Raw genomic sequence first — 27,848 nt, forward strand, 5'->3', positions numbered from 1 at the left:
CCACCAGGCGCGGGCCCCGCCCACCGCTGCGGAGCGGCTGCGCAAAGCCCGGCGGGCGGGGCGGTGGGGGCGGCGGGCGGGGCGGGTCGCGTTCCGGAGCTTTCCCGGCTTCCTTCACCGATGAGCTTCCTCCAACACACCGGCTGGAGGAGAAAAGCGCTTCGTAACTTCCATTAATTCATCGATTGGAATCAGTCAATGATATGTCACCCAACACCAGGAAATTGATTTTAGCAACTTTTCCGTAGCTGATCTCGTTCAGCTCCTTCGCATCACCTCGTATGAAGAAAGAGATGAGGCCGCCTCATACCAGGATGTCCCTTTGACAACTTGTGAATAATTCTGAAGTTATTCTTTGAGCTCACAACTTCCGTGCTCTTCTCGAGGCACACTTCATAGAAGGAGGTGCAGAAGCTGTATTTGGAGAGCTTAGAACTTGGGATTACAATACAGAATTTATGATTACAATCTGTAATTAGACCTTGATATCAGCAAAGCTTAAAACGGATTAAAACGCAAGTGTGAGAACCGCCAGGCAGCCGCGACGGCCGCTGCCGGCCCACGTCTGCCGGCCCGGCGTCCACGCGAGCAGGGACACTCTGGCACAGCAGCTCTCACGAGGCCTCACCGCCATCCTCACGTGAAATGCAGTTGAGGTGACTGAAAACATTCTTTTTTACATAGATTTGCATTACAATTTCAGTAACGCAGTTGTGCCCATTCTGATCACTGGGTGTGCAGAGCCCCGTGCCCACATTTGTACAGAGACCCCCAAAAGGTCAACGTCCAAAAGACATTTTACTCTTTTTATGTTTATGAATGAGATTAACCCACGGACGTCCAGCAGCTCCCTCCAAAACACAACAGCGCTGCACGAAGGGCCTTTGCCAGCTCTGTCCTCGCCGCTCGCAGCCTCAAAAACCGCGTCTCACACCGAGACCCAGCCAACCGCGAGCCCTGGGCCCCGTCCCGCGCCCAGCGAGGATCGAACGAGCAGGCTCAGGAGAAACGGCAGCGAGTTAATGGCAACTGCTTCCGCAGCAGCAAAGCCCGAAGCAGCGACACCGTCCCCAGTGTGAACCGGGCACAGCTGCGCCCGTCCCGCGCAGCCGGCACGGCCAGCACCGGCACGGCCAGCACCGAGGGGCCTCTGTGTATGTCTGGTGAGACCAAGGGCTGCACAGGCCAATTGGTTTGACCTTTAGAAAGGTCTCACCCACAAACCACGGCCATTCTCCGTCCCCGTGCAACATCTCTGCGCGGGGGACTGTTCGCACTGGGACCAGAGAAAACAATGACATTTGTGTTGGAAAAATAACACAAACTTCGCAAATGAAGGACCATCCATGCTTGACCAATGTCTCTCAGCTTCCCATTAAAGCGCAAGGCAGTTCCTTGTTTTCATTTAATCAGCAAGTTTTGCCTTCATCCAGGATCAAGCTTAGAGAGTCAATGAATGTTTTGTTTAGGAAGTCATATATACGCGCATTTATGTATGTATACGTGTGTGTATGCATGTGTGTGTAAAAAGCAAAACCATGGCCAAACGAAGATGTTATAAAGTCTTTTTACTTGTATTCGTTTAGACAGCACTTAATCAAGAGGTAACAGCTTATTCTTAAATAACGGTGGGAGATCAGACGGGAAATAAAGATAACGCCACTTCTTTTTCAAATGTCACATTTAATGTTTTCACCACTGTACTTCAAATCTACATTGTACAAAGTGACCAGCAAGTGTGCCACATAACTGACCAACCTCTGAGATTTTACCTTGCATACCAGTGTCTTCTGGGGCTCTTTAATTAAACACGATTCTCAATCAAGTGAATTGAAATGCTTCAGTTGCTTTATTCTCAGGAGCCTCATAAAAAACAAAGATATTGCACCATCTTTGTTCAGTTATTCAATGTTTGTCTCTTTCACAGCAAATAATTACTTCATTGAAGTTAAAACTTCCAAACATAACTTACTAATAGTCTCCAATTTCAGCTCAGATCACTCTTGTTGAAAATACTCTGCTAAATACAGATAACTTACAATAACTTTAACAGTTAATTGTCCATAGCAAACACCACGGTTCTCTCCAGACCAATGCTCAGATTTTCAGACCACCCTTCAGGATTCCTTTGTACAGGTGAAAAACAGTCTCGGATTTTCTAGTCGTTTTAAATACAAAAGTTGGAAGGGACATTCAAGTTTCAAGTCTCCACACTGAACTTAAAAAACAAAACTCATGTGGAGGTAAACAAAGCAAGTTGGATACTCCAGGAGGTAGAGCCTTCGGTTCGTGTTCCTATATACATATGCACAGAATTCAGTGTTCAACAGAAAGGGAATCAGCCCAAACGTAATCAGAGTTCTGTCCTACTGTGACATCTCAAGACTTCCACAGCTTCGCCTAACGACACAAACACAATTAATGCAATTCCCTAGGTGCTTTTTTTTTCCTTTTTCTTTTTCTCTCATCTGTCCAGTGCAGGAAAAAGTTCTCACAAAATTTCACAGACCTAGAATGTGCAAGCTAGTTCCTCTCTATACAGCAACGATGTCGGGATCTCTGAAATTAGCCCATAAACTGAATTATTTACACACATAGAAGATGCATGCTGGGGGTTTTATGTAAGAAAGAGCAGAAAAACTTCTAATAAAAATAGATTAAATATATATATATATTTATACTGGGTAAGGAAACAGAAGTTTAGTCTCTCCTAGTCACAAACTCATTCTCTCTACTCACAACATCTGATTTAGAACAGCACACATCACCACCACAGCTCTAGTGAGAAGCTATTTATAGGGCCTGGCCACCGGGTGACGCGGCCGCTGCCCGTGGTCGCCGTCACCCGACGGGACTTCGTCATTGGTCGCGGTCAAGTTTTCTGTGTTCCTTAGTTTTAGAAAACCCCAAATCTTCAGGAATGGCTCGATATCAAAACGTACGTCTGGCTGTTGTACAATCCCACTTCCATAAAAAAAAGAAATAAAAGAAAAGAGAACAAAGCTCCCCGAATTTGGTTGGGTTCCGTTCGTCCTGCGCTGAGCCATCGCAGCGGCACCACGATGCAGAAAACACCTGCAGCTCTGGGTAAAACAGTTTCTTCTAAAAGCACAACCACTTTACAAGATTAAAAGTCTAGTACATTTCTAAATATTATTCATATTGTACAAGTAGTGGTTGTTAATTTAAAACTTCATTAGTAAAATTACAGTACAAGCATGATTAACCTCCAGAATTGCAAATCCCAGACTCCAGTGGAAAGCTACATTACATCTTCAGTAGTAAATTATCTTCCACGTTATTCCCAAACCAGCGGAGATGGCGGCATCTCAGAGGGTTGAGCAACCGTGGAACTAGAATGCGGGCGACACAGAAAACCAGTGTTCATTTGCAGTCGCGAACAGACGAGAAAGTTAATGCTGACCAGTGAGCAAACACTGCACGGAAAACAACCAACCCACCGGACCCAGCGCAAAGCAGCCCGAGCGCAACGCCTGACGGCACCGACAGCCCGGGCTTCGCTACACTTCGCCCACTTATTTCCTTAACGCTCCTTCACCTGTAAGTAATTCATTTTAATGTTTGTACAGTGCGGTTCTACGATCAGGATTCAAATTGTCAGTCTTTCCATTCTAGTCTTTAGTCTGACTTTTGTGCTTTTACGCAAAAATATTACTTGAAATTTCTGCACATTTTACTTCACTCTAGAAGAACTCACAAAAGTACTTTTAGAATTTGACCAGACATGTCCATAAGGTATTTTTTGCAGAAATTATCTAGGGGCCTTTCCTACTCTCAGAAACTTCAAACATAGAAACATTTTGGATGTGTGAGTTCTGTACTGCTAAGAAACAGGAATGAGTATCAGCTGTGATTACATACAGTTACCTAATAAAGCTCTTAAAAGCAGCAGACTGAGGGTTGATGCAGAGAGGCACTCTGTTTCCTTTCTGCTGTTCCAGAATGAACTGATGGATGATTTCTGTACAGGACAGAGCACAGGGTTCCGTTAACACCGCAGACGTCGCCAGGTGACTCCCTGCCCGCCCTGTCCCGCGCCAGCACAACGCGCCCGTTGGGAACCGAGAGGTTCTGCACGGCAGCCACGCCGCAAGACTCTTTGTGTCTCACCATTTACAGGCTATTCTGTTCTTTTAGTGAAAATAAATGATTTTCAGTAGCTACTATGGAAAATGACACACCAGAGAACACGAGCTGGGTCAGTGTAAGTGTCCAGATTGCACAGCCCACCCACACCCACTGCAATGAACACAACGGTGCATCCGCTCACCTTTAACCTGCCGAACAGAACTGAGGTTCTTCTCAAAAGTGTCATCAAATTTGGGATTGGTGATGGGTTCAAAATCACTCGTATAAACTCTTCCAGTCGATGTGGAAAAACAACATTTACACATACAGGTGTGGTATCGCAACCGCCCTTCATCAAGGTACGGGTGAGCTAAGGCATCCTTAGCAGATATTCTTTTGGACTGAACGTTGCATTTAAAGAGAATAAACAAAAAAAAGAGTCAGGGTGTTTTCAGAGGCACTGAAACAGTTTAACAAACACTTACCAATTAACTCTAAATTGTTTTATAAATGCCTAACCATGTTAAAGGATCAGTTCAGGTCAGGAAGCGTTTCTGCTCTGCAAACTGCCACCAGGGGGAAGGTCTGACTTCAGAACGAGTCGCGTCGCTCAGGACATCGGCCTTTCTGTGCTCCAGCTCAGCACAGAAACGCTACCAATGCGACTCTTGGAAATGCACTTTTCAATAATTACTTTATCCTGATAACCTTAAAACTACGACTCCAACAATAAATCAAAGTAAGCCCAAATAATGTAATATAAGCAAATATGAATGTAATGCTAGCAAATATGGCATTTTGTGGGTCCATACTCTGTGTGTCCTTAAGTACCTATTTAAAATAAAACGCAAATCTAAGGGTCGCTGATAACATGTTCCAGAATCCCAAACCCACAGCAGCGATTTCTCATTATAAAAAGGATCTGCCGCGGGGCTGCGGACGCAGAAGGAATTTTTGTGTGTCGCAAGACCACGAACACCCACGTGTCTCTAATTAGAACTGCACCGACGTATCTGATGTTCTGCTACCTACACCTCGCCAGGAAAGGAGCGTGATTCACAACGCCCTCCTCTTTCTCGCCCATTGTGGCTTTCTTCAAAAGACCACTCGATCTTAAATGCGAAACCCCCACTGCAGGGGGAAATTAATTGATCAACCATAAGATGATACTTTCATGTCTTACAGACCCTGAAATACTGACATGCAATGCAGGAGATAACCAGTTAAAGCAGTCCTTCTCTTAAAATATTAATTTAAGTGGCAGAGAGCACAAACTGCTAAAATGAAAAGGATTAGAAACACTTTAAATAATACTTACTGGGTCAAAGACCAACATTCTGCAAAGGAGATGAACTGCTTCATGTGTCGCTTGGCTGGAAAGTGTGTACAGGACAGGGAGGGATGGCTGCGGGGGACACGGGAGAAAGAGAAGCAGAGTTGTCCTGTCAGATCCATTGGCAAGAAAACCCGGCTCCAGCTTTACCTGAGTCACTACGGACACTCTGTGAAACAGGGGACGCGCTACCCAACGCTTCCCAACACGAGCGCGACCACTATTTTTACACAGAGCAGCGAAATGCTTCACCCCTTCACTCCCACTGCGCTCACCTACATCGACGAAAATAGTCTGCATGACAAAGTAATCACCAGTTTCTAACTTGGTTTTCTCTCCCTATTAATCTAATTAAGAAACTGGTAACATTTAGCTATTTATAAACACCAAAATCTCCATTTTAAAGGATGAAAAGCCACCAATTTACATTCGAACATGAAACGTGCTTGGAGCTGCAAAGGGAGCAGCCCCGGCGAGGGCCAGCGCAGCCCCAGCACATGGCGCAGCTCCCGCGGCACGATGGTGACGTTGTCAGCACCCAACCGTCTGAGCAGTAATTTGAACAACTGCATCATCAGCCCATGTCGCTGCGACACCACAACACCTTTGGTAAACGGAACCCGGTTTGCAGGCAGCGACAGCCACGAGATTAAACCTTCAACCAAAGAGTCTGCGAGCACACGGGCGAGGAGGATCCCAGGACGCCCTGAAATGCCTGTGCAGAGCAAAGCCCGGCCTGGGGGCTGAGCGCACGTACCTGTTTGTGAGGACCCCTGAGGATGTGAGCCTTGGCGCCCTCGCAGGCCGTGCGCATGGCCTCCAGCGACGGCGTGCCCAGCAGGTCTGTGATCAGGTCCAGCTGCAGCACAACACACAGCGCAGCTCAGACACCGTTACGACAGCACATCCTTATGCTAACGTCAATTATTGCGGGCATGAATCACAACCACTGCTTTACGGACAGTAAATTACAAATATTAACGTATACATTTGGTCCATAGGAAGTACAAACATTTGTAACTTCACTGGAAAAGCCCTAACAGAAGCTGATTTTCAAGTCTGGGAGCTTTTTTTGTTTACAGGTTTAGTAAAATATTTTACTGTAATTTAAAAGTCCATTTCACATCATTAAGAGATACTGCGACATTGCAGATAAGCATTTTTATGTCACCACATCTTGTTCCTTCCCTTAGAAGTATAAATGCAGCCATCTCTCGTATCTTGCTGCAGACATTCTTTTTATCTACTGCACAAACAGCACTCCAAGATCAGAGATGTACGTCTATTACATCAGCTCGCTCGCTGCTGGGGTGGTGATGAAGTATTCTGGTGCATTCCATGTTTTTATACCTGGCCACGGTTACACAACTAAACACTCACTACTTTCTTACACACTTGGTCGTTACTAAAATGGAGCAGTCTCAGCACTGCTATTAACTGGCAGTTCAAAGAGTTCAAGTGTCTTGACATAAAACATACTGTTAATACTTATTACTTTCTCATATTAGTTGTTAAAAAACACCTGATCCTGGCTATATCACCTTTCCCTATGGCAATAAAATGCTAGAGGAGGCATTGGTACTGCAGCAGATGGCACACAAAACGCACATTGCTAAAGCTAACGTTGATAACCACTGCTTCTGTGGCTGTCTGGGCGCTGTCCCTGCAGCGCTACAAAGAGCCTGGTCATTCGCCTGCGTGTAAACCAAGCAAAACAAAAGCAGGTTCGAGGTTCACAAGGCATCAGTGTGACTGACGGCACGAAATGATGCAGCAGAACGGAACGCCAAGGGAAACGTGGTGATACCTGCTGGATGGGACTCTGTGCCTGAAACAATATTCTTCGCCCAAGTAGCTCTGCAAAGATGCAGCCTACGGACCAGATGTCGATGGCGTTGCTGTAGTGCCGGCTGCCCATCAGGATTTCGGGAGCCCGGTAATACTGAGTGACAACTTCCTGAGTCATGTGGCGGGATTCGTCTAATTCTTCCACCCTGGCCAATCCAAAATCACAAATCTAAATTGAGAAGGCAAATAAGAAAATTAAAATAACCAAAACACTTAATGTGTTTCAAATAGGCAGCCTTCTGGTGGCGAAGCAGGGAATCCCAAACACTCAGACAATCTGCTGTGACTGCATGAGCAACGGGAAGTGGAATAGGAAGAGGAATAGCTACTCCACTCCACATCCTGTCAGACTTCCTACAGCTTCACTTGGAATCACGGTACATTTTTAGTTGGCATTACAACACTGATCATCTAAAATATTAAAAAGCTTTGCATTAAAAAAATATTGCCAACCTCTGGGTAGAGAATATTTAATCTCAAACCAGATTTAAGTTGTTCGTGATACGCGTCAATATTCCAGAAAGTTTGAGGAGCAGGGAGAGGCAGGGAGAGCATGGGAGAGGAAGCCACCTGTTTCCTTTAGAGCTGCTAAAGAATCTGTAGGATTTCTTTTCTTTTAAGATGACTCAGGCAAAGTGTTCACACGAAATGTTCTTGTTTAAAACAATAACGACTGATTTATAATGAACAGCATATACACATGTACATTTTCAATAAAATCAAGTAGCACCTTAAGAACACAGTTGCTGTTCACAAGGAGGTTCCCTGGTTTGATGTCTCGATGTAAAATGCCAGCAGAATGTAGATATTTCAGACCTGAAATATTAAATGAAATTAAAATAAATACCTTTTTGACTTTCAGAAGAAGTTTAAGCTGCCACTCTTACAACTACAGTCACTGGTGCTTGCTGTTCATGCACAACATGAAATACAAAGAGTTTCCAAGGGAAACTTAATCAAGATGAGGATGTCTCGAGAATAAACATCAAGAAAGAGAAAGACAGAATAGTGCTGCTACACAACTTTCATTAGATTTAAAAGAAGAAAAATTACCTCTTAAAATCTGGTAAAGAAAAACTTTGACATGATCCGAGCTGAGCGGCTGAGGAGAGACGATAATCTTATGGAGGTCACTCTGCATCAACTCAGTGACAACGTATCTTCAGATCTTAGTTAAGGTAAAAGCAGAAGTCCAGCACATAATCCCTCAAAACTCCCCCCAGCTCCCGCGAGTGGGAGCTCCTGCGAGTGGGCTCCTGTGAGTGGGAGCTCCTGTGAGTGGGAGCTCCTGCGAGTGGGAGCTCCTGCGAGTGGGCTCCTGTGAGTGGGAGCTCCCATGAGTGGGAGCTCCTGCGAGAACGCAGAGCCCCGAGGGAGCCCGAGACAGCGTCTTCAGAGGCCGAGTCTCCAGACTCTTACAGGGTGAAAACGAAGCCGTCCACCTGCTATCAGCACACCACACTAAATCAATTTGATAAATGAAACATTGCCAGCTTTTCAACCAAAACCACCCCAAACTAAAACTGCATTAATAAAGAATAAAACCAACCTTGCAGCACCGTAATTTCTAGTCTTCTAATTTAGCTTTTCCTTTTGCAAATGCCCTCCTAAATATTTATACCAGCCTATTAAAATTTGGGTTTTACCTTATGCCTGCAACAAATCTTTACATCCCATTTTTAGAGTAAAATATATATTAAAACAAAGCAGAAGCATTACTCTGCACTTTATTCTGATAAGATTTTTGTTTTGCTACACCACAAATCCTCCCAAATCTCAATCCCAAGCATAATGTCTCCCAGATGTCTCCACTAGTTGCCATGCCAACTAAAGCAGCTTAAATTAAATGAGGGCCCGAAATGGCACCTGCACCACTCCAGGTCTGCGGCGCATTAAATAAAGCTCTCTTGACGGGGCTCAGAGGTGCCATTAACTCCAACAGCGGCGATCTGATTATTGTCTCTGGGTAATTTAATGAGGATCTTGAAGCAAGAGCAAAAGCAGCACTTGCTTGGCGCTCCTGCCTTTACGAACGTGGCAGCTTCTTCACCAGTCAATGACTTTATTCGGCCAGGACTAGAAACGTTTAGCAAAAATAATCCACAAAAATCCCGTGGGATTTCAGTCAACTCTTCAAACAGGTACCTGCAGCTTTCCCCTTCCCTTCCCTTCCCTTCCCTTCCCTTCCCTGGCTACGAGTGGTCACCGGAGCTGTAATACGCAGCTAAGCTGAACGTTACACGCAGATCAAAATTGCTACTGACAGCAGTAATTAGTTAAGTAGCTGTATAAAATTAGAACTACAAATGTACCAATTTGCTTCAGAATAATTACCAAGGCAAATGCATGGCACAGAACAACTTCACTTACTCTGTTGACTGGGAGACCTGCTGAGTGGGTAAATTTCACAAAGTGAGGGGCGATTTGCAAAGGAATAAAGCACACTGTGATGTGGAGCTGTCATCGGGACTCGGGTCCTTCTTTACCGAGTCTCTGCATGCCTCAAAACTCACTTCTACAGCCCGTTTCTCTGGAAGAGGCCAGCACACTGCGAACATCACTATGTGAACATCGCTACGTGAACATCCCTATGACATCTTTAGGAACTGTACTAGTGGGTCAATAAAAGAAGTTTTTACAACCGCATCCCCTAAATACGGAATATAGTTACCTGATTTTCTCAAAAGCTAACCTGAAGTAAGCTCTCCGTATTCCCCAGTAAGCAGAAACACATGCAATTAAAAATGTGTATACAAATTGAAACACCTACTCATTTGTTCTTCTAATTAATTGCACTTGACTGCAATTAATTTTAAAGAAATCAGAAAGAAGATGATACAAAGCAAATAGTCTTCTATTACCAATAGTCAAGAAATTAAAACAAATTTAAAAAAAAAAACACCAAAAAAAGCCCAGCCTTATAAAACACGAGTCAGAATGACTTAGAATCAGTTAACCATGAAGAAACCTAACATTTCTGGGTTTATACTCAAAACTTGGCCGTAGCTAAGCTCATCAAAATAAGCTCATCCCATTTAACTCTTCTTGGCCGTACGATTACAGGGAAGGAGTGATCCTTAACCTAGATCTGACTTGTAACTCATCTGACTTGTTCTGAAATGAGGGCATTGAACTAGTACAAATAACCAAAATCCAGTTTCTGAAGACTATTTATATGCTGTTCACATGAAATACATACCAAGGCAAAATTTAAGAGCTTTATCTTAACATTGATACAAAAAAGCCCTGGTGGAGTGTAGTGAGATTTTCAACCAACAAAGTTGTTTGTCAGTCAGTAAATCACGCTGTACTTTGGTTAATATCAGAGTTTAAAATACACTTACTTTCTTCACCAATCAGTTCAAGATATAAATAGATCAAATCATATTTCACAAAGTTCAGTTTGTCTAAAAATAAAGAATAACAACTTTGCACCCATTAACTGTTTGGTAAAGTGGGTCATGCAGAGAAGCAGTAACTAAACCCAGCGTCCCGCCGTCCAGCCGCGGCAGTGAGCTGGTGCACCGGGAACGCAATGACCGGGTTGGTGTTCAGAACAACGTTTGGGGGAAGCGGCGTCAGCAGCCGCGGTGTGCGGGGCGATCACCGCGAGCCCCGCCGGCTCTGCCGCGCCCACCGCGCCACGCTCCATCCTGCGCGCTCCACCTCAGCCGTGACAGCCACCCAGAGCTCCTGATGGACATTCACTTCCTTGGCTGCTCACATACGGGCTCCAGCTTTTGTCGTTCTGTTCCATAGATTCCACCAACTACCTGCAGTTTTAAGCTAATGAAAATCACACCTACCTCAATTAAGATGCTCTATTTTATATTTAGGATACATTTCTTCAAAATAGTCGATGTGTGGAGGCTGGAGTATGTCAAGGGCAGAGAGTACCTAGAAACACAACAGAGGATTAAGGCCTGCCCGCCACACAAACCCAGATCCCTTCAGCCAGCGGGGCTGCATGTTCCCGCACGGCCGGCGGTGCTCTGTCCCGCACGGCTGGCGGTGCTCTGTCCCGCACGGCCGGCGGTGCTCTGTCCCGCACGGCTGGCGGTGCTCTGTCCCGCACGGCCGGCGGTGCTCTGTCCCGCACAGACAGACGGACACGGCCTCCTGAGAGCGTGAATTTCATACCCCCTGGTCACATATTCTGTACACTCAGGGCCTCTCTTTTTTTAATTAGAGAAACTTTTTCCATCTGTTCAAGTACTAGCTTAAAAGCATCCATTTATCTACCCAATTAACATTGGTTTACTGCAAATGTATATATATTACCATAAAATATTTGAAACAAGTAATTCTAGCAAAGAAACACAAAAGCAAAAGATTTTCCACTTCGTTCTGCCTTCCATGTTTCAGAGTCTGTGATACACGGCTGGGAATTACCAACCCTGCGCTGCTCACGCTCCCCATCGGAAGCTCAGCCCTGCACAAAGCCAAGGGTTGAAAAGCAGCAGCACAGAATTCACTTCCTTCCCACAGGAAAAAATACGATCTTGGCTCAACTTCCAAGCACTTACAGAGATGCTTTTATTCGATGTTATAGTTCTCCATAAACTATTTTCCGCACCGAAGAGCCTGGCGAGGGGCAGTTTAAGGCCCGGCACGCGGGACCGGGACCCGCACGGACGGTCGGACCCACCCGGACCGGACACCACCACGGGGGCCGGGTCAGACCATTTCTACGTGTTTTAACCGAGCAGCTGCCGGCAGCGGGAGCGCTGGCACGGCCGCTGTGCTGGGGAGCGGGGCAGCACAGAACTCCAGAGGGGACGGGGACATGGAGCAGGAAACAGCTTGGGAGCAATCGCGTCTCCAGCTGGCACAGCTTTGAGCACACTGACAGTTACCTGAAGCCTAAACCAAGAACAGGCAGAAATGTACCACCTGTCTATTTGCAAATATTTTGGAAGGGGAATTATGAACATCCCTAGATTTCATTTTTAGAGTGTTTGCAACACTACTGTCTGAGTGTCCAGGAAGTCTGATAACCACAAAATCAGAGAACTTTTAAAGCATTTCAGATAATCTATAACTTAAAAGAAAAAACCCCAAACTTCTGTCATAGACAGCTCCACTTTACAATCAGGTTTTATCAAATACTTGAAAATTACTTTGAATTTACTTACATTGTCATGCTTAAAAAAACACAACATCTTCAACTCCCGGAAGACCCTTTTACAAGAGACCAAATTTTGGAAGACGTTGGGCATCTTTTTGAGTGCAACTCTCTTTCCATCTCGCGGATCTGTTACTGACCTGTGGAATAAAAGATTCAGAACATCACATATGATCGTTAGACAACTCTTCTGAGTCAGAAAGGACTGTTTTAGAGCTCTTTGATTGTTCTCAAATTAGACAGTGAGTCAAAACAACACAAAGACACTTCTAGGCAAAGAAGCATGAAGCAAAGGGCATCATGCCCTGTACTGGAGTCCACAGCGACAGCCGTGGGTGCTGAGCAGGGCACACGCAGCCCAGCCTGGGTGCCCAGTGCCGGCACACGGGGACACCAGCGCACACGGGGACACACACGGGGACACCAGCACACACAGGGACAACAGCACACATGGGGACACACACAGGGACACCAGCGCACACGGGGACACCAGCACACATGGGGACACACGCTGGGACACCAGCGCACAGGCTGGAGCTCAGCCAGAGCAACGCCTCGAGCCGAGGAGCAGACCTGAGCACAAACATCTCCGTCACCTCCCAAAAAAGACCAGAGCAAGAGGAAAACGTTCTCTCGGTTACACCGATTTGATTTTGTCAGGTGTACTGCTTTCTTCTGCCTCTCCTAAGGAGGCAAAAAATGTAATAATCCCATTCTGAGAGAACACTGGCCAGTGTAAGACTCTCAATTGATCCATCACTAAACCACTTTACACCCGGAGATGCAACAGGACATGGTATCCAAGTTTCCACCAACAGAAAGCAGGGATGACACCTGCCTTTCTCTCGCAGAGCTTATGGGATGCAAGTATAGTAGTTCAGAAACGAGAAGGTGCTTTGCACATGGCAAGTATTTTAATTTAAAGTAATTAGATTCTGAAAATAGAATTTTATAATGAGAACCATAAAACTAGAGCAAGGAGATCATGGTGCCTCCATTCCCAATCACTGTTTCTAAGGTGAGACTTCTCAAAGCTCGCTACAAAACAGGGTTTCTAGATCTCCAGTTGTTAGGAAACCTCCATTTTTTCCTGCACGTTTTTATTGGGATGCCCACGATAACTTTCCTCTCGTGCAATGCTGTAACCACACAAGCAGCTCCATGCAGCCAGGTACCCTGATGGCTACATTTGTCCTTAAGAACCACACGCCCGGCAGATTTCCAGCTGTGTTCAGGTCTCGCTGTTGCCGCAGCACCAACAAACGACACCGAATTTAAGGCAGGAGACAGAGCCGTTAGTGAAGCAGAACCTGCCGGCAGCGGCCGGGCCGGCTCTGCGGGGAGGAGCGAACGCCCAAAGGGAATCACCTCTTTGGTGCTCCAGGGATACGGGTTCTGCTCCCACAACAAACATCCCGGCGGCCGCACGTTTATAGTGCAACACAGCTGCGGGAACCTACACTCGAGATCTTTTGGAGTTATTTTCAATAGTCACCTTTTAACCATATTTGCCTTTAGAAACTTCCTATCTGCCTTTTTCCAAATCTTGTAAGTATAAATATTATTCCAGCAACTGACAAGAAAAATGTGATAATACATATTATCAGACGGACCATAAAACACATGGTTTCGAAGTCTGCATTATGTTTTAAGGTAAAACTCCCAAAGTAGCATTTCTTGTCATTATCCACGCAGAGCCCAGTCCTGCCGGGGCCGGTACCAATCTCGCTCTAACGAAGGTGAATGGCAGCGCGGCAATTTCACGCTGTGTTGAGTCTGTTCTCTGCAAACCGGGGCAGCAGCCGCTTTGGTTCAGCGCAAACAGCGGCCGAGCAGAGATAAGTGCCAGGGTCTGTACACGGCAATGCTGTTATTAACGCGTCCCCGCTGCTGGAACCTGGCTGGGCTGACCCCCGGTTCTGCATTAGGGGTATCCCGTCCATACACAGTAATGCTGTTATTAACGCATTCCCGCTGCTGGAACCTGGCTGGGCTGACCCCCAGTTCTGCATTAGGGGCACCCTCTACTCCTTCCCCATAGCTGCAACGATTTCACCCTGCTCCTCACCCCCTGCCTCAGCCTGAGAGCCTCACAGCACCACTGCAGCTCCTGCAAGGGGCGGCACAAAACTGACAAGGTCGTCAAGATCAGAAACGTGGGGACTGTATTCCAGAGAGCAGAAAAAGGAAACAAAGAAAGAAAACAGCCTCTCTGAAAAGCGGGTATTTACAGCATCCAATAAAGACGCTGAAAACGTTGCTTTGTGTTTGTGTACAGCACCTGCTTTGATAGCAGGAAAAGAGTTATTTATAGCAATACGCTATCAGGTCACATATCCCCGAGAGAAACTAGGGAGGCACCAACATCTCTGAGGAGCTCATTGAGGGAACAATTGGAACGGCAGCTCTGCCTCCTGCTGCCCCCAGACCTGCCGGCTCCCGCTGTGCTTGGGCTGGGGAGCCATGGGCCGGCAGTGACACCAGAGGCCGCGGTGGCACCGGTGCAGCGAGGCTGTGGTGACACCAGCGAGGCTGTGGTGACAGCACGGGAGGCCGGCGGTGACACCAGAGCCCGCGGTGACAGCAGCGCAGCAGGAACGCGGGCACGGCAGCACTACAGAGTCCACAGTGCTTTACCGCCCAACCATCAGCTGGGGATAAAGAGACAAGAGACCAGGACTTGAACCAAATATAACCAGCAAAACAAAGTTAATAAATTTCATTTGGAGAGGGGAAAAAATATCAAAGAGTATCTAGTTTGGCTTCAATTGTGCCTCTAAGAATTACATGATTCCAGATGTTTCCATGAGAACACCCAATCACTTAGGATTCTTTATCACAATGTATAAACCACGGCAAAAAGCTGCTCCCAGTGCTCTCACACCACGGCACACGTTTCGCTTCCACAGCGGCTCCACGTCCCTTGTACCAGACCCCAGGCTGCCGCAGGTTTGGCTCCTGGCTGGTGGCCCCGGTGGCCAGTGCCCCCTTGGCACTCACACCCTGCCTACATCATCGCCATATAAATATATATCTCATTATATTTAGGAACTGCATAAAAAGTTTTAAGAGAGTGTGACATAAACCATATCCCAAAAAAAGTTACTTTACAAAAACTGTAGCTTCTATTGACGTTGCAGGCTAATCACTCTAGAAATAACAACATTTGAAAGAGTAAGAAACTACAGAAAGGATTAACGATACAATCCAGATGTCTAGTTAACATGTCTCCAAAGACAAGCCTTATCTCAAAGGCTCCCTGCAGGCATTCGGCCTTTCCAGCTCCGCATTCGAAGTCTCCACCACCCCTGCCACTGGACGGCAAGCTCTCCGGTGCCGGCCAGGCCGCCGGTACCCCGTCCGTGTGTACGGTACCCCGTCCGTGTGTACGGTACCCCGTCCGTGTGTACGGTACCCCGTCCGTGTGTACGCGGGTCGGGCACACCACCGCTCTGCCGTTTCAACAAGTGTGTGACTACTCCACGGCAATTGTTACGCAGAAACAAGATAATGAAAGAATGTTCTCGGGCTGGTGTGGGAAACTGCTGATGGAGTTTGTTCTGAGGGAGATGTGAACTTTCCCTTATGTTTATACAAAATACATATAAATTTACCTCAGGACTTATCAGAAGGGGGATTTAATAGGATTACTTTCCAGGTTTTTCTCATTAGCCAGTGAACTTCCTTCCCCAGTTGCCTGGCTGTCTCCAGAAAGCCTGCCCTAAGGCACACGCCAACCCGGTCCCACCGGCGTCCCAGCTGCTCACCCAGAGTATTTGATACACACTTTTAAACAAATAACGCAACTCAAATTTGAGGGCATGTGATACCCAATATGCCACTTCTTCAGCACACAGTATTGCAATAAACCCACAACAGCACAGCTTAAAATAAAACTACTGAGGTTAATATGTAAAAGAGTTCTGCTTTTGCCTGGCAAATGTTAGAGACATTTTATACTCTTATAATCACAATTGCTGTACGCTACAACCCGTGTTAATTCCCGTCCCCCTGCAGGGACAAGCGGAGCGGTGGCTAATGGAGCGGCGTCACCGAAGGGAGCTGCGTTCTGGGTTTGTTGGATTCTTCACAACAAGAGAGTTCCAGCACACACACTCCTGCAATTAGCATGGTATTATAATGTGTTTTACCCTCTGGCTGTACACGCATTGTTCAAGAGATGCAAAAGCTGATACAACCTCGCTCAAAGGAGATCCTCATAATCATTCCAGCTCTAACTTTTAAAGGAAAAGCCACACCAGGTGAGTTACGAGGAGGAAAACTGACACAGTGCACCGTGCGCTCCAAACACCCGGCGCTCTCAACACAGACCTGACAGGTGCTCTCAGAGGGACCGGATTCATCCCGGAAAGAAACGGCGGAACACAGGCTGACAGGTTTAACGTATAGACGGGTCTGGGGAACACCTGGATTTCCCTTTCACTAAGCGGTATTTCACGTGAAAGGGTTAACGACCTGCTCCTCCCGCACTGCACAGCCGTACGGGCTGGCTCAGCTCTGCACAGCCCCTTCTGCACCACGCGCCTCCTGGAACGGTGCCTTCCCCGCACACCCGCCAGCACGTGCGCCATCAGCACTGCTTTAAAAATCAGAGCTAAAAGCAAGATTACTGCAAGAAATCTGCCTCCTTCAACAAAAACTGATCCAGAGTATCTTCCTTAAAAGAAATGATAGAAAATTAAAGGGATACTGTTATGGCTAATATATTTGAAAATGTTTAATTTGTCTTCCTTCGTGGAAGCTTAAATTAAAACTGTTTTCCAAATCAAATTTATTTCCCCATCTACACAAAATTTTCTGGCTATGCTTGAGACCTTTTTATTTACCTCTTGACTGCCTATATAAACCACAACTCCAGTAAGTTATTACACTGTACAAGACGTTTATTTGGATGTATTTTTTAATTCCATAAAAGTAACCATTGGATTCAAAGGGCAATTCCACAAATATTAAGGTATTAGGGCCAGACTAAAGCAGAGGGGTAACCAGCACCTGTGAACTGAGAGCTGCCAAGGGCAATACGAGACGTTTAAAACGCTGTCCTGTGTGCCACGGGCAGAACGTGCGGCCAACGCAGCTTCTCACCTTGCTGATAATTCTGTGGGAGATCATTTGGATTACTACCCAAGCGACTGAAATACTGTAAAATTTGCAAAATCCAGTTTTTCTGGTAAAAGCAAGTCCTTGCCTGTGTATTTTTTTAAGTTCTCCATCTTTTACATGAGTTTAAAGGAGTGAGCAGTAGCATAAAGAACAATCGGGTGACGCGCCCGAGACAGATCAGAGAAAAAGCCACAAGTAGGTCAAGGCTGGTCCCGATTCTGTCAACATTCACCTACTTTTCTTCAGCTGCTTCAGAAAACAACAAACAAGCCCAAGCTCCAGAACACGAACGCTGCTCTCCCCGGCAGGGGCAGGGACAGCGCGGGGCAGCCTGGCAGCGCGGCTCAGCGCCACTGCCTCGCTGGCAGAATCAGTGCGACACCTTAGCCTGACTTTTCAAACAGGCTCAGAAAAGCACTTTGATACCTTGAGCTGTCTGTAATAACTTAGAAAACAAATAAAAGGTACTTCCCACTTCATAATTAAGAAGTGCTTTTGATTAAGCTGTTGCATACTACTGCTACTCCCTTGAATTCCATCAAGTGACCTATGGTAAAATTTTCTAAACACCACGTGCTTGCCCGCCAGCGTGGTCTGTGCCGCACTCTGTCAGACAACGACGCCCACGGCCGCGAGGGCCGACCAGCACTGCCGCCGTGTCCCCCGCGGGCCCTGGGACGCCCTCTGGGCCACGCGAGACCAGCAGAGACGGCCAAGAAAAGAAATAACAGAAGATCATTTATCCAAGTACACCATTCTGGTGTTGTATCCAACACCATTAACAGCACAGTTCTACTCACACAGGTATGCTTCCAAGCCTTTACAAAAAACACCACACCAGGAAATTAAAGAGTGGTACTACCAGGACACACCAATTTTGCTACAGCCTCCTGATTAAAGCTGGAATTCTTACTGAGCACTTTTAAACACTCTGCGTGGGCAAGTTCCGCAGTCAGCCGCGCAATGAGTCGATGCCAAGGCTGACACGGGCCCACTGGTGTACTCTGCAACACAGAACCAAGGTCAGAGGTGTCAGAACGCCCGTCCTGCACCGCGGTGAAGCCGCGGGGCTCCCCGCTCCAGCACAGCCGTACACAGGCGTTTCGGAGCTGGCGCCAGGGAGACCTGCCCCGCTCCAGAGGTGACACCAGTGACTCCGCTCACCGCTGTCACGGACACTACAGCCGCGCCACCTCCAAACATTCCCCGCTGCTGTGGGAATTTCCGCCCTCACAGGTAAGCGCAGGCAGCCGGGCTGGCACGAGCCCCAGCTACACCTTGGAAAACTGGAACTAGAGCTTGTTTACTGAAAGTGATTATATAATTGTAAATACCTGGTACTAAGCAACAGAGGACATAGTCATTGATCACAGTCATTAAATAATCTATTACAGAAAGTTAAAGTGGACTTCAGCTATTAAGTAAATACCGAGCATACTACACACTTGAATTTCAGAAACAAAATCCAAACATTTTCAGATAGATTACTCCCGTAATAATATTCATAACTTAATCTTTAATCAAGTGTTTACCGTTAGATTCAAAAGGTTACAGAGGAAACTGCAGTAACTGAGCCAAGCTTCTCTCTATTGAATTCGTTTGAACAGAAATAAACGGGTTTTCAGTAAACCCCAGAAGCTGCTCTGAGTTCAGATCCTGCCTTTTACCTTGCTTCTCATATTCCAGAAGGATTTAAAGATCTAAATTGCCCCATATCGTCTTATTCTCTGTTCCAAGGACTTTCATTTTCAACTAATTCAAAGTAGCCAGTTCTATTCTCAAGAAATCTCCAGAGTCTGGGAACATGCACAGAAATTCTACTAACAGAAATCTAAACACAGCAAAGGTAGGAAAAGACCCATCAAAACACAATTCATTCTTTGTCTCAGTAGGAATTGTTTGGATCAGTTGGAACAGTCCTGTAGCATATCCTTGGTTCTAGGCAGTAAGGAACGTTGGTTCAGCACAGCTTAGGTGAGCGCTGAACGAGAACGGAAGTGTCGGCAGTGCCGGGTGCCCCTGGGTGTCCCTGGGTGCCCCTGGGTGCCCCCAACCCACCTGTGAACCCATGAAAAGCTGCAGCCCAGCCGCACGCTCCACCCGATCACATTAACCCAGATCGTGCAAGAAGAAGGTGGCATTCCCTGTGTGCCACTGTCACCTTCAAAAATACAGAGGGGAACATTTCTCACACTGTGTAAAACAAGGACTCGACTGCTCCATTGCAACTCCTCTTCCGAAGAAAGCAAAGGCGCGCTGTGCCCCAGTCACCAGAGCTGCCACACGGAGCCCCGGGCACTGCACCTCCTGGGTACGCAGCATCCAGCAGTAAAGCCACTGCTCTCTATTTGCTTACAAACAACTCAGACAAACAGGACTTCAAAAACTAACCCTCGAATACCGAACAGATGGGTCTACTTACACAGAGGAGCCTACAGCAATAGTTTAACCTAAAATACAATATTACTGCCCCAAAGATCTCCCTCCATTATAAAACTCATTCATCTCTGCTCGGTTTTGCAGACTAAGCCAGCTTCGCAGTTCTCTTATTTTCTAACAATTTACAGTTCTTTGGGGATTTTTTTCATGTGCCATTTTAAAAACCATTACAAATTACATTATCAAATAAACACAAATTCAGTTTAAGCTCTACACAACCTTGAGCGAGCTTTTCTCATACGAAAAGCTGAACGTTACGTATTCCAGACTAGAAGGCAGAACTTTCCAGAGGATTAAAGATACATGAGACCCAGATACAACCATTAGAAGTCATCAAAACCCACTCCAAACACATCCCAAAGGCCTCCTTCCACTTCACCTGCCCAAAGCTATTTCCAGCCCCAATCCATGTTCCCCAGGAATGCAGCAGCCTCATCCAACACACACAGCGGGTGTGAGTGCTCACACCTGCGCCCCCGTGTACACACCAAAGGCACTGCCGGGCCTGGATTAGTGACATCTACAATGTCAGCTCTCTTAAGAAAAGGTGAAGGAGTATGTGAGGGGGAATGGGAAAAGAACATCTGAAATATGTCTTGTACAAACTCAGCATCAGGTGGCACGGCCAGTCACAAGCGGTTCCGCTGTAACTCAGAGACAACGCAGGTGTCCCCGTGCACTTGAACCTGGACACAACCAACCTGCGTCTGAAGGGACCTGGGAAACGAGACCCTGGCGTAATTCACAGTGAACTGATTCATCCAAAACTTGGAGAAAAGTGTGTTATGCACATTCCTTCCTCCTTGCATCATCTTCCAAGACAATAACGAACAATCCGGTCCATTACTTAGATAGAATGTCACTTAATTCCCAACCCCTAACGTAAATGCAGGGAGTTATTATATCCATTTCATTTAATTCAGCACATTTGGGGACACAGTCATTTAAATGTTAACAGAATTTTTCTTTTCATGAAATTTGGAAAAAAACCCCCAGCTTAAACATACCAGCTTTGCAAAATTTCCCATATAAAAAACCTGCATAATGTCATTGTTCTACTGTATTTCTTCACAAACACAATCCAATTTAGATAAAGCAATCCTTTAGAAATTACTGGCATAGCTATTAAAGATAATCACCTGCAGATCCTTAAATCGTGATGTAAGAGTGAAACACAATACGCCCTCTGCTCCGTAACATCCCCATTGCCAGAACCGCCTCTTGTGCCCCAGGCAGCCTCACCGCTTCCTCCAAGAAATAACCGGATAAAAATGACTTAGCGTGGTGCTTAGGAAGCCGCTGCATATCGGCATCAGACACCCAGACACCAGGAAAACCCGCTGAGGAGCACGCGGCCGGGGGAAGAGGGCGGAATGCGGGGGCTGCGGGGCTGCAGGCACGGCCCGGCCAGGCCCCCCCGGGGGAGCAGACCCCCCAGAACGGGGACGGTGTTGAACAAAACGTCACCCCTGAGCAGCCAGGAAACGGTAACAGCATTTCTGTCACAGGAGAGGGTTTGCAAACCATCGCCCATCTAAACGCTCATTAACACAGGGCATCACCTCAGTGGTCAGGTGCTGTTTTCCACTGACAGGCGAGTTTGGAGGGACTGGAAAAAGATTATGATACAAACATCCTCAGCTTTGGAAAAAATCCCTCACGCCAAAGGTCTTAAAAAGTTCCATAAAACAAATTTTCCTCATTCACTTTTTCTAAACTTTTCATCATTACCAGACCGGACTTTTGCATTATTATTTGCATTAACTATGCAAAACACCGTTGCGGTTCACAGCAATTTCAGACATCAGAAGGGGAACTCATCCTGCAGTTATTCACACTTTTTTGAAGCTGTAACGTCTTTTTTTCCTAATATACATTGTAGCAATTTTGTCCAAAACAAATTATCTTTATTGCATACTTGCTCAGCACCACACGTTCCTGTAAAGTAAGATTATCGGTTTATCCTAGAAATGTCTCTCCTACAGCTGCGCTTTGTATCAGTTTAGTGATAAAACCCTCTTAAAATAGTTTCAGGGTTCAGGCAACAATCGATGGCATCAAATATTCTTTCAATTTTTATTTAGGAATGACTTTAGTGATTTCAGGCCTTTGAAGGCGAGGAATGAAGAACCGATTCAGGATAAAGCATCTCTCCCTTTAAAAGCTGTGGGAGCCTGTACGTGATGTCCTAGCTCAACATCAACAGCCAGACTGTTGGGAACCTCACACTGCTGTTTGACTTCCCGAATAAAGAGTATTAGGAGCAAATACATCCAAATCTACGCTGCAATTTAAAACTGTGTAAATCAGGACTTTTTTTGGTAATCATATACGTTTTTCTATTCTCATTTGTAACAGCTTTTCCACAGAGACGTCTTTTAACATAGTTTTGATAATAAAACAGATGGCTTGATTTCACAATCTTTGATGAACAACAATAACTTTTCCAAACCAGAGACGCGTGTAAGACAAATACAACCCCCACACACTTTCCAGAGCCTCAGTTTCTCACCCCATGATAAGATATCCCGACCAACGAGGCATTTCCACAGAATCCCGGCTGCATTAACAGCTCGGACCGGCCACAAGAGCGATCCCTCCGGCTCCAGCTCCATGGCCCCGAGTCTGCAGGGCACGGCTCCCGCAGAGGGGTCCCTGCGACCCCTCACACCACCGCCAGGAGCCTGGGCAGGCTCATCAGACAGCTTTTCGTTATTATTATTGTTATTATTTTGAGGAATCCCACCAGATGGCAGCAGCACGTCTCCCCAGCAAAGCAGGGAGCAGTTCTGCAAAGGACAGCTCCTTATTCTTAGAACGTGCACAAGACTTCCAAAAATCACACTGACGATTCCGAACCCAGGGCACAGAGTTTGCTGCCGAAACTAACATCTGGAATTGTTTTCCCAGCGCTTTAGGAATGTCTTAACGGTGAATACTCAGGAGCAAATGGCTTTGTTTTCAGTGGATTAGGGACACAACTTGCCCCGTGGCGATTTGCCACACCAGAGCTCATTGAGGCAAATCTGCAAAGCTGGGGGAGGAACCTGCTCATCTCCTGCTCCAGCAGCTCCGGTCTTGTCCCAGTTCAGAAACACCGAGCTCCGGTACTGCATTAATAGACACACCTTTAACCATGGAGCACAATGAAAATGGATAGATACAGCAATTTAATGCTGATTGTTCATGAGATTCTTTTCTACCTTGCTAGCTTGGCCTAAGTTCACTTTAAAAGCTGCATGTACCAAAGGAGACAGGGTGCCAGGGCCACCGACGCGAGGCGCAGCGGCCAGCAGCTGGGCAAGGCAGCAGTGGTGTGCGCAAACCCAGCAACGCCAGCCCGCGGGAGCGCGTCGTGGAAATGCTGAAGCACGATGCTGCGGCTCTGGGTGAGGGAAACACTCCAGCAGCACATTAGCTACCCCAAAACATCATAAAGTACCAGACAAATGAGCTAATGACAAATGCTAATTCCACTGCCAAGTCAAAATCTCTCGGTGAGCTAACGGGAAACTCAATACCACACATTACTGATTGCTTATTAGCCCAACCCCACTGCAGGGTAAGTCGTATCTTTGTAGACAATGCAATGACACATCTGAGTCGCAAGATGAAAGGCGACTTCTTCAAACACTCCAACTGTCTGTAAAATAACATCCATTTCCCTCAGAAGCACATAGATGAACTTCCCAGCTATCTGCCAGTGCCAATACATGCTCAGAGGGAGAGATAAGCAACAGAATCCTTACTGAAAATTAGCTCAGGCCTTACATTACTGAAACTCTACGTTGCACTTGTACCAAAGTATACATTTTTCACGCCTAAGTCAACTTAAACTATAAATATCCAAACCAACATTTCTGTTCAGCTGCATTATCTCATACGGCTAAAATTAAATTACGCAGGCATTCTTTCACCTTTTAACTGAAATCTAAAGGGCAGTTTAGTTATTGCTTACAGACTCTCCACTTGCAGAGCTCCGTATGAAACGCCACAGCCCGACAGCGGCCACCGAGTTCAAACCCACGTGAGCAAGAGGAACTGAATTCAACCGGTCGCACTGTGCGCAGCTTCACCAGGCGGCCTGACCTCCCAGCTTCTGCTTTTCCTTAACACCCTCCCTCTCTGCTTTTCTTTAAGCTGTTGTTATCTTGAAGCAAACGCTGCAGTGACAACTTTGCGAGCGCAGTCCCACCGGGGCAGCTGCGTGGTCGGGGTCTGGGTGGCCGCTGCACCACAGTTCTGCCAGTGCTGCCCAAGAACAGACCTTTCTTTCTACACTTCTTTCTTTCCCCCCAGCATTTTTCATGATATTATATTTAAATATGCAAGCCTGACCTTTTATTCTACTGAATATTACAAAAGCAGATCTCTCTCTGCACCTTCTTATTTTGCAAATAAAACAGAGAAAATAAAGACCCAGGAAATAAATACATGTAAACAAAATGCTTGTAGAAACGATAACAAGGTCTGACCTTACATAACAATCTGAATTTAAGGAAGCTTGTAACAATTCAGTTAAAAAAAACTCCACACTTTATCAAAAAAATATATCAACAAATGGAAATAATCTTTAGATAATTTTTTACAGCAGATTTCTTGTCATTTTTCAGTCTTTTATACCAACTTTTTTCCCCTGTAGCACAGCAGGAACACAGCAGCGCTAACCAACAACAGCACCCCTCCGACTTTGAAAACTCAGCATTTAAATTAACTCCCTAGGCCTTCTGAATCCAGGGACACCGGATCAACCGTAACATTAACCCACGCCTGGCTCGTGCAGCTCGCTCAGCCTTCTTAGAAAACACGGTTTTGTTCCAAGGACAGCTCTGGTTCCGAGAGCCTGGCGTCAGGGCTGGGACGGAGCGATCCCGAGCCTGCTTCTGAGGCCTGTCCTGCACAGCCTGCAACCCCCCCAGTTCTAGCTCAGCAAAGTTAAAGTATGGACAGTACTTTAGCAAAACTCCTTAAGCACCCCAGCAGGTCTTGTCAGCTAAATGCTGTGGAAAGTTCTGCAGGGACACGACACAGTTGCACAGTTCAAACTTTGCGTTTGCGATGCAGGAAGTGTGCTGCAACACACGCTCCCGAAAACACCACCGAGGCAGCTCGCATGTTTCTAATGAACATCTCAGAATACAGTAAACTGACGGCCATTTATTAAAAAAACAAAACATAAAACTCATGCCAGCTTTGCTTCAGTGATCCTGAAGGGCAGTAATTACGTACATTATGTTTAGGTGGTCACAAAAGGTATTAGAAGAGATTATGCTCCACTGACAGAATCCTCTGAAATAGCGGCTGGGGGAATAAAAGGGCTGCAGGCAGCACTACAGCGAGACAGAAAATCGCATTTACATTTATGAGAGGAGAGCAAAGTTCAGATATGCTGTTTCAGGCAGCGCACAGCACACTACCGCAGGTCAAACAGCCTCCCAGACAAAGATCTTGACAGGTGACTGAAGACGGAAGACATTTTCATACGCTTTTAATTTTTAACTCTCGAGTCAGGTCAAAACACATATTCTAATGCTCATTTGTTAATCTGAAACTTTAGGAAGCATAGCTTAGCGCACTCTAATAAAATGCGCAGAAGGTACATAAGCCCATTGCGTTTGTCTTAAGAGACCGCTGGTGCGGCCTGTTAGCCAGAGCTTGCTCTTCACCGCTCTAAACTCATTCTGCCAACAAAACCCAGCGAAGTCAACTTTCTAAGAACAGAGAAGAACCAGCAAAAAATAAAAAATGCAGTAAGCAGTTTCCTTGTATTCTGATTCAAATGACAAAACCAAGAATGAATTATGATCTGGTAAAAAATGGAAAAAATCGGTTCAGTTTTTGTCCTGTACTCACCAGACAACACCAAAGGCTCCGTATCCAATAGGTCTGTCCGGCTCAATGTCCAGCTGCTGCTGTGGATGTTGTGAGTGCTGATGATGGTGCGCTTTGACCGCAGCAGCTGCTGCAGCTTGTACCTGAGCTGGGGCTGCCGCAGCTGGTCCAGGGGCCTGACCCGGTGCCGGTGATGGGAAATACGGCTGCTGCTGCCCTGGGTTCAGCATCGCCGCCGCCGCGGCCGCCGCTGCCGCGGCCGCAGCTGCCGAAGAGGCATGCTGCTGTACGGGATGGACCGCGGCCGCAGAGCCGGGGTGCAGGTGATGCTGAGGGTGGTGGTGGTGATGGAGGTGAGGAGGAGGGAGGTGAGGAAGGTGGTGGTGATGGTGGTGGTGGTGACCTGCTGCTGCCGCAGACGTACCGCCATTGTAAGCCGCCATCATTTTTGCGTTGGCTGTTGTGCCACAAAGAGACATTCAAAAAAATGCCCTTTGATTGGATAACAACTGGGTCAAGCTGTCATTTGGCCATAAAAATGAAATCTGCTACACTTTAAAAGAAGTTGGGTTTCATCACACACGGCCCACCTTCAAAAACATGGAGCTCAACTGGCCTTATCTCTTCACGAAGCCAAACAATTTGGAGAATCTCTTCATGTGTGCGTGAGTGCACGAACCCTCTTCCCCCACGAGTCCAGCTGTTGGTGGCTACTGAAACTCCATCCTTGGGCAACTGGCTTGGGTTTGGTTTGGTTTTTTCTTCACTTTTTTTTCTTTTTTTAATATAAAGAGGAAATAGAGCGATCAATCCCCCTTCCCTGCAGAAGGAGGATTTGGAGTCTCTCCCCTGGAACACCCTGAGTGCACTGACCAGCCTACCCCTGCCATTCCCACATCCTCTCCATGTATCTCCTGGAGCCTCCCCGAGCGCCCAGGCACCTCCTACATCGCTCCCTCCTGCCAGGCACCTGCTCCCTCAAACGCAGCAAAAACAACTCGGCACTTTGCAACTTTTCCTTGAAGGCCTGAAACACACACAAGCACCCAGAGAAAGTGAAGGGGACGGAAGGAGTGAGGGGAGGAGGGCGAGGAGGAGCGGGGGGGAGGCGAGGGGGATGAAAAGAAGATAAAAATAGATGGCGGAAGAAAAAAGGCCGGGGAAGGGAAGGAAACAACGGAGGGACGAGAGGGAGCGGGGGCGAGGGAGAAAATGGGAGCGGGGAAAGTGACAAATGAATGACAGGGAAGAGCGCGGGGCCGGGATAAAGAGGGGCGGGGGGAGGAGGCGGCGGGGGCGCCCTGACAGCCCGGCCGGCGGCGGGCGGCGCTCCGCGGGGGGCGCCGGCGGCTGCAGCCCCCGCTCCGGCGGGGCGGGGAGGGCCCGGGGCCGCGGGGGGAGGGGGTCTCCGCTGCGTGCGTGCGGCAGGCAGAGGTGGGGGCCGGCGGGCTCAGGGCCCCGGCGGGCTCAGGGCCCCGCCGCGCAGCGCCGCTCCGCCCCCCGGCCGCCGCCGCCTCGGCCGCCCGACCCGCCGCCACTCACCTCCTCACGGAGCCCGCGCGGAGCGCACAGCGGGCACGCGCACCGGCCTGCCCTCCCCCTGCCGCCCCCCCTGCCCCATGCGGGGCGCGCGCCCGACACCCGCCCGCAGCCAATCGGACCCGGCCCACCAGGCTCCGCGAGAGCCGGCCCCACCCAATCACCGAGCGGGACCCAGCTCGGCCGGCCCATAGGACTCGGCCGCTGCGGAGACTCCCTAGCTCAGTCCCGCCCCCTTGACCCCGCCGCCCAATCACCGCGCGCCTCCGCGCCCAGAGCCAGCGAGACCCCGCGAGATTCCCTCACCTCACACAACCCTCACCTCGGGTGGCCCCGCCTTCTTCACCTTTCCTGCCAATCACATGGTGCCGCTCCAGCCTACTGGCCAATTGACTTTCCTTATGAGCCGAGTCCCGCCCACAAGGCCAGCTTTTTGCCCAATCGCAGGGCCCTATCCGATCCAATTAGCCAATGAGGAGAAATGAGAACCCGAAAAGGGGTTACTGGGCCAATAGTACT

At 47.4% G+C, this 27,848-nt stretch overlaps 1 protein-coding gene across 5 annotated transcripts; it reads right to left on the minus strand.

The window, feature by feature from the left end:
• Positions 1-1,561: 1,561 nt before the first annotated feature.
• NLK (nemo like kinase) lies at positions 1,562-27,673 on the minus strand. 5 transcript variants are annotated; one of them, XM_080357159.1, is made up of 13 exons: positions 27,333-27,373; positions 26,381-26,565; positions 25,812-26,247; positions 12,406-12,535; positions 11,112-11,167; positions 8,324-8,430; positions 8,001-8,086; positions 7,230-7,439; positions 6,180-6,281; positions 5,408-5,494; positions 4,292-4,490; positions 3,889-3,982; positions 1,562-3,353 (listed from the first exon to the last, which is right to left on the minus strand). In XM_080357159.1, the coding sequence occupies exons 3-13, from the start codon at positions 26,234-26,236 to the stop codon at positions 3,299-3,301; spliced, it is 1,551 nt and encodes a 516-aa protein (XP_080213285.1). In that variant the 5' UTR covers positions 26,237-26,247; positions 26,381-26,565; positions 27,333-27,373; the 3' UTR covers positions 1,562-3,298. The 5 variants fall into 5 exon arrangements, with proteins under 5 accessions (XP_080213285.1, XP_080213282.1, XP_080213283.1 ...); XM_080357156.1 differs by lacking the exon at positions 27,333-27,373 and adding an exon at positions 27,652-27,673 and having other exon boundaries at positions 25,812-26,565; XM_080357157.1 differs by having other exon boundaries at positions 25,812-26,565.
• Between the last annotated feature and the right edge of the window lie 175 nt (positions 27,674-27,848).

This window comes from Nesoenas mayeri, assembly GCF_963082525.1.
Source record: "Nesoenas mayeri genome assembly, chromosome: 20".
Taxonomy (NCBI): domain Eukaryota; kingdom Metazoa; phylum Chordata; class Aves; order Columbiformes; family Columbidae; genus Nesoenas; species Nesoenas mayeri.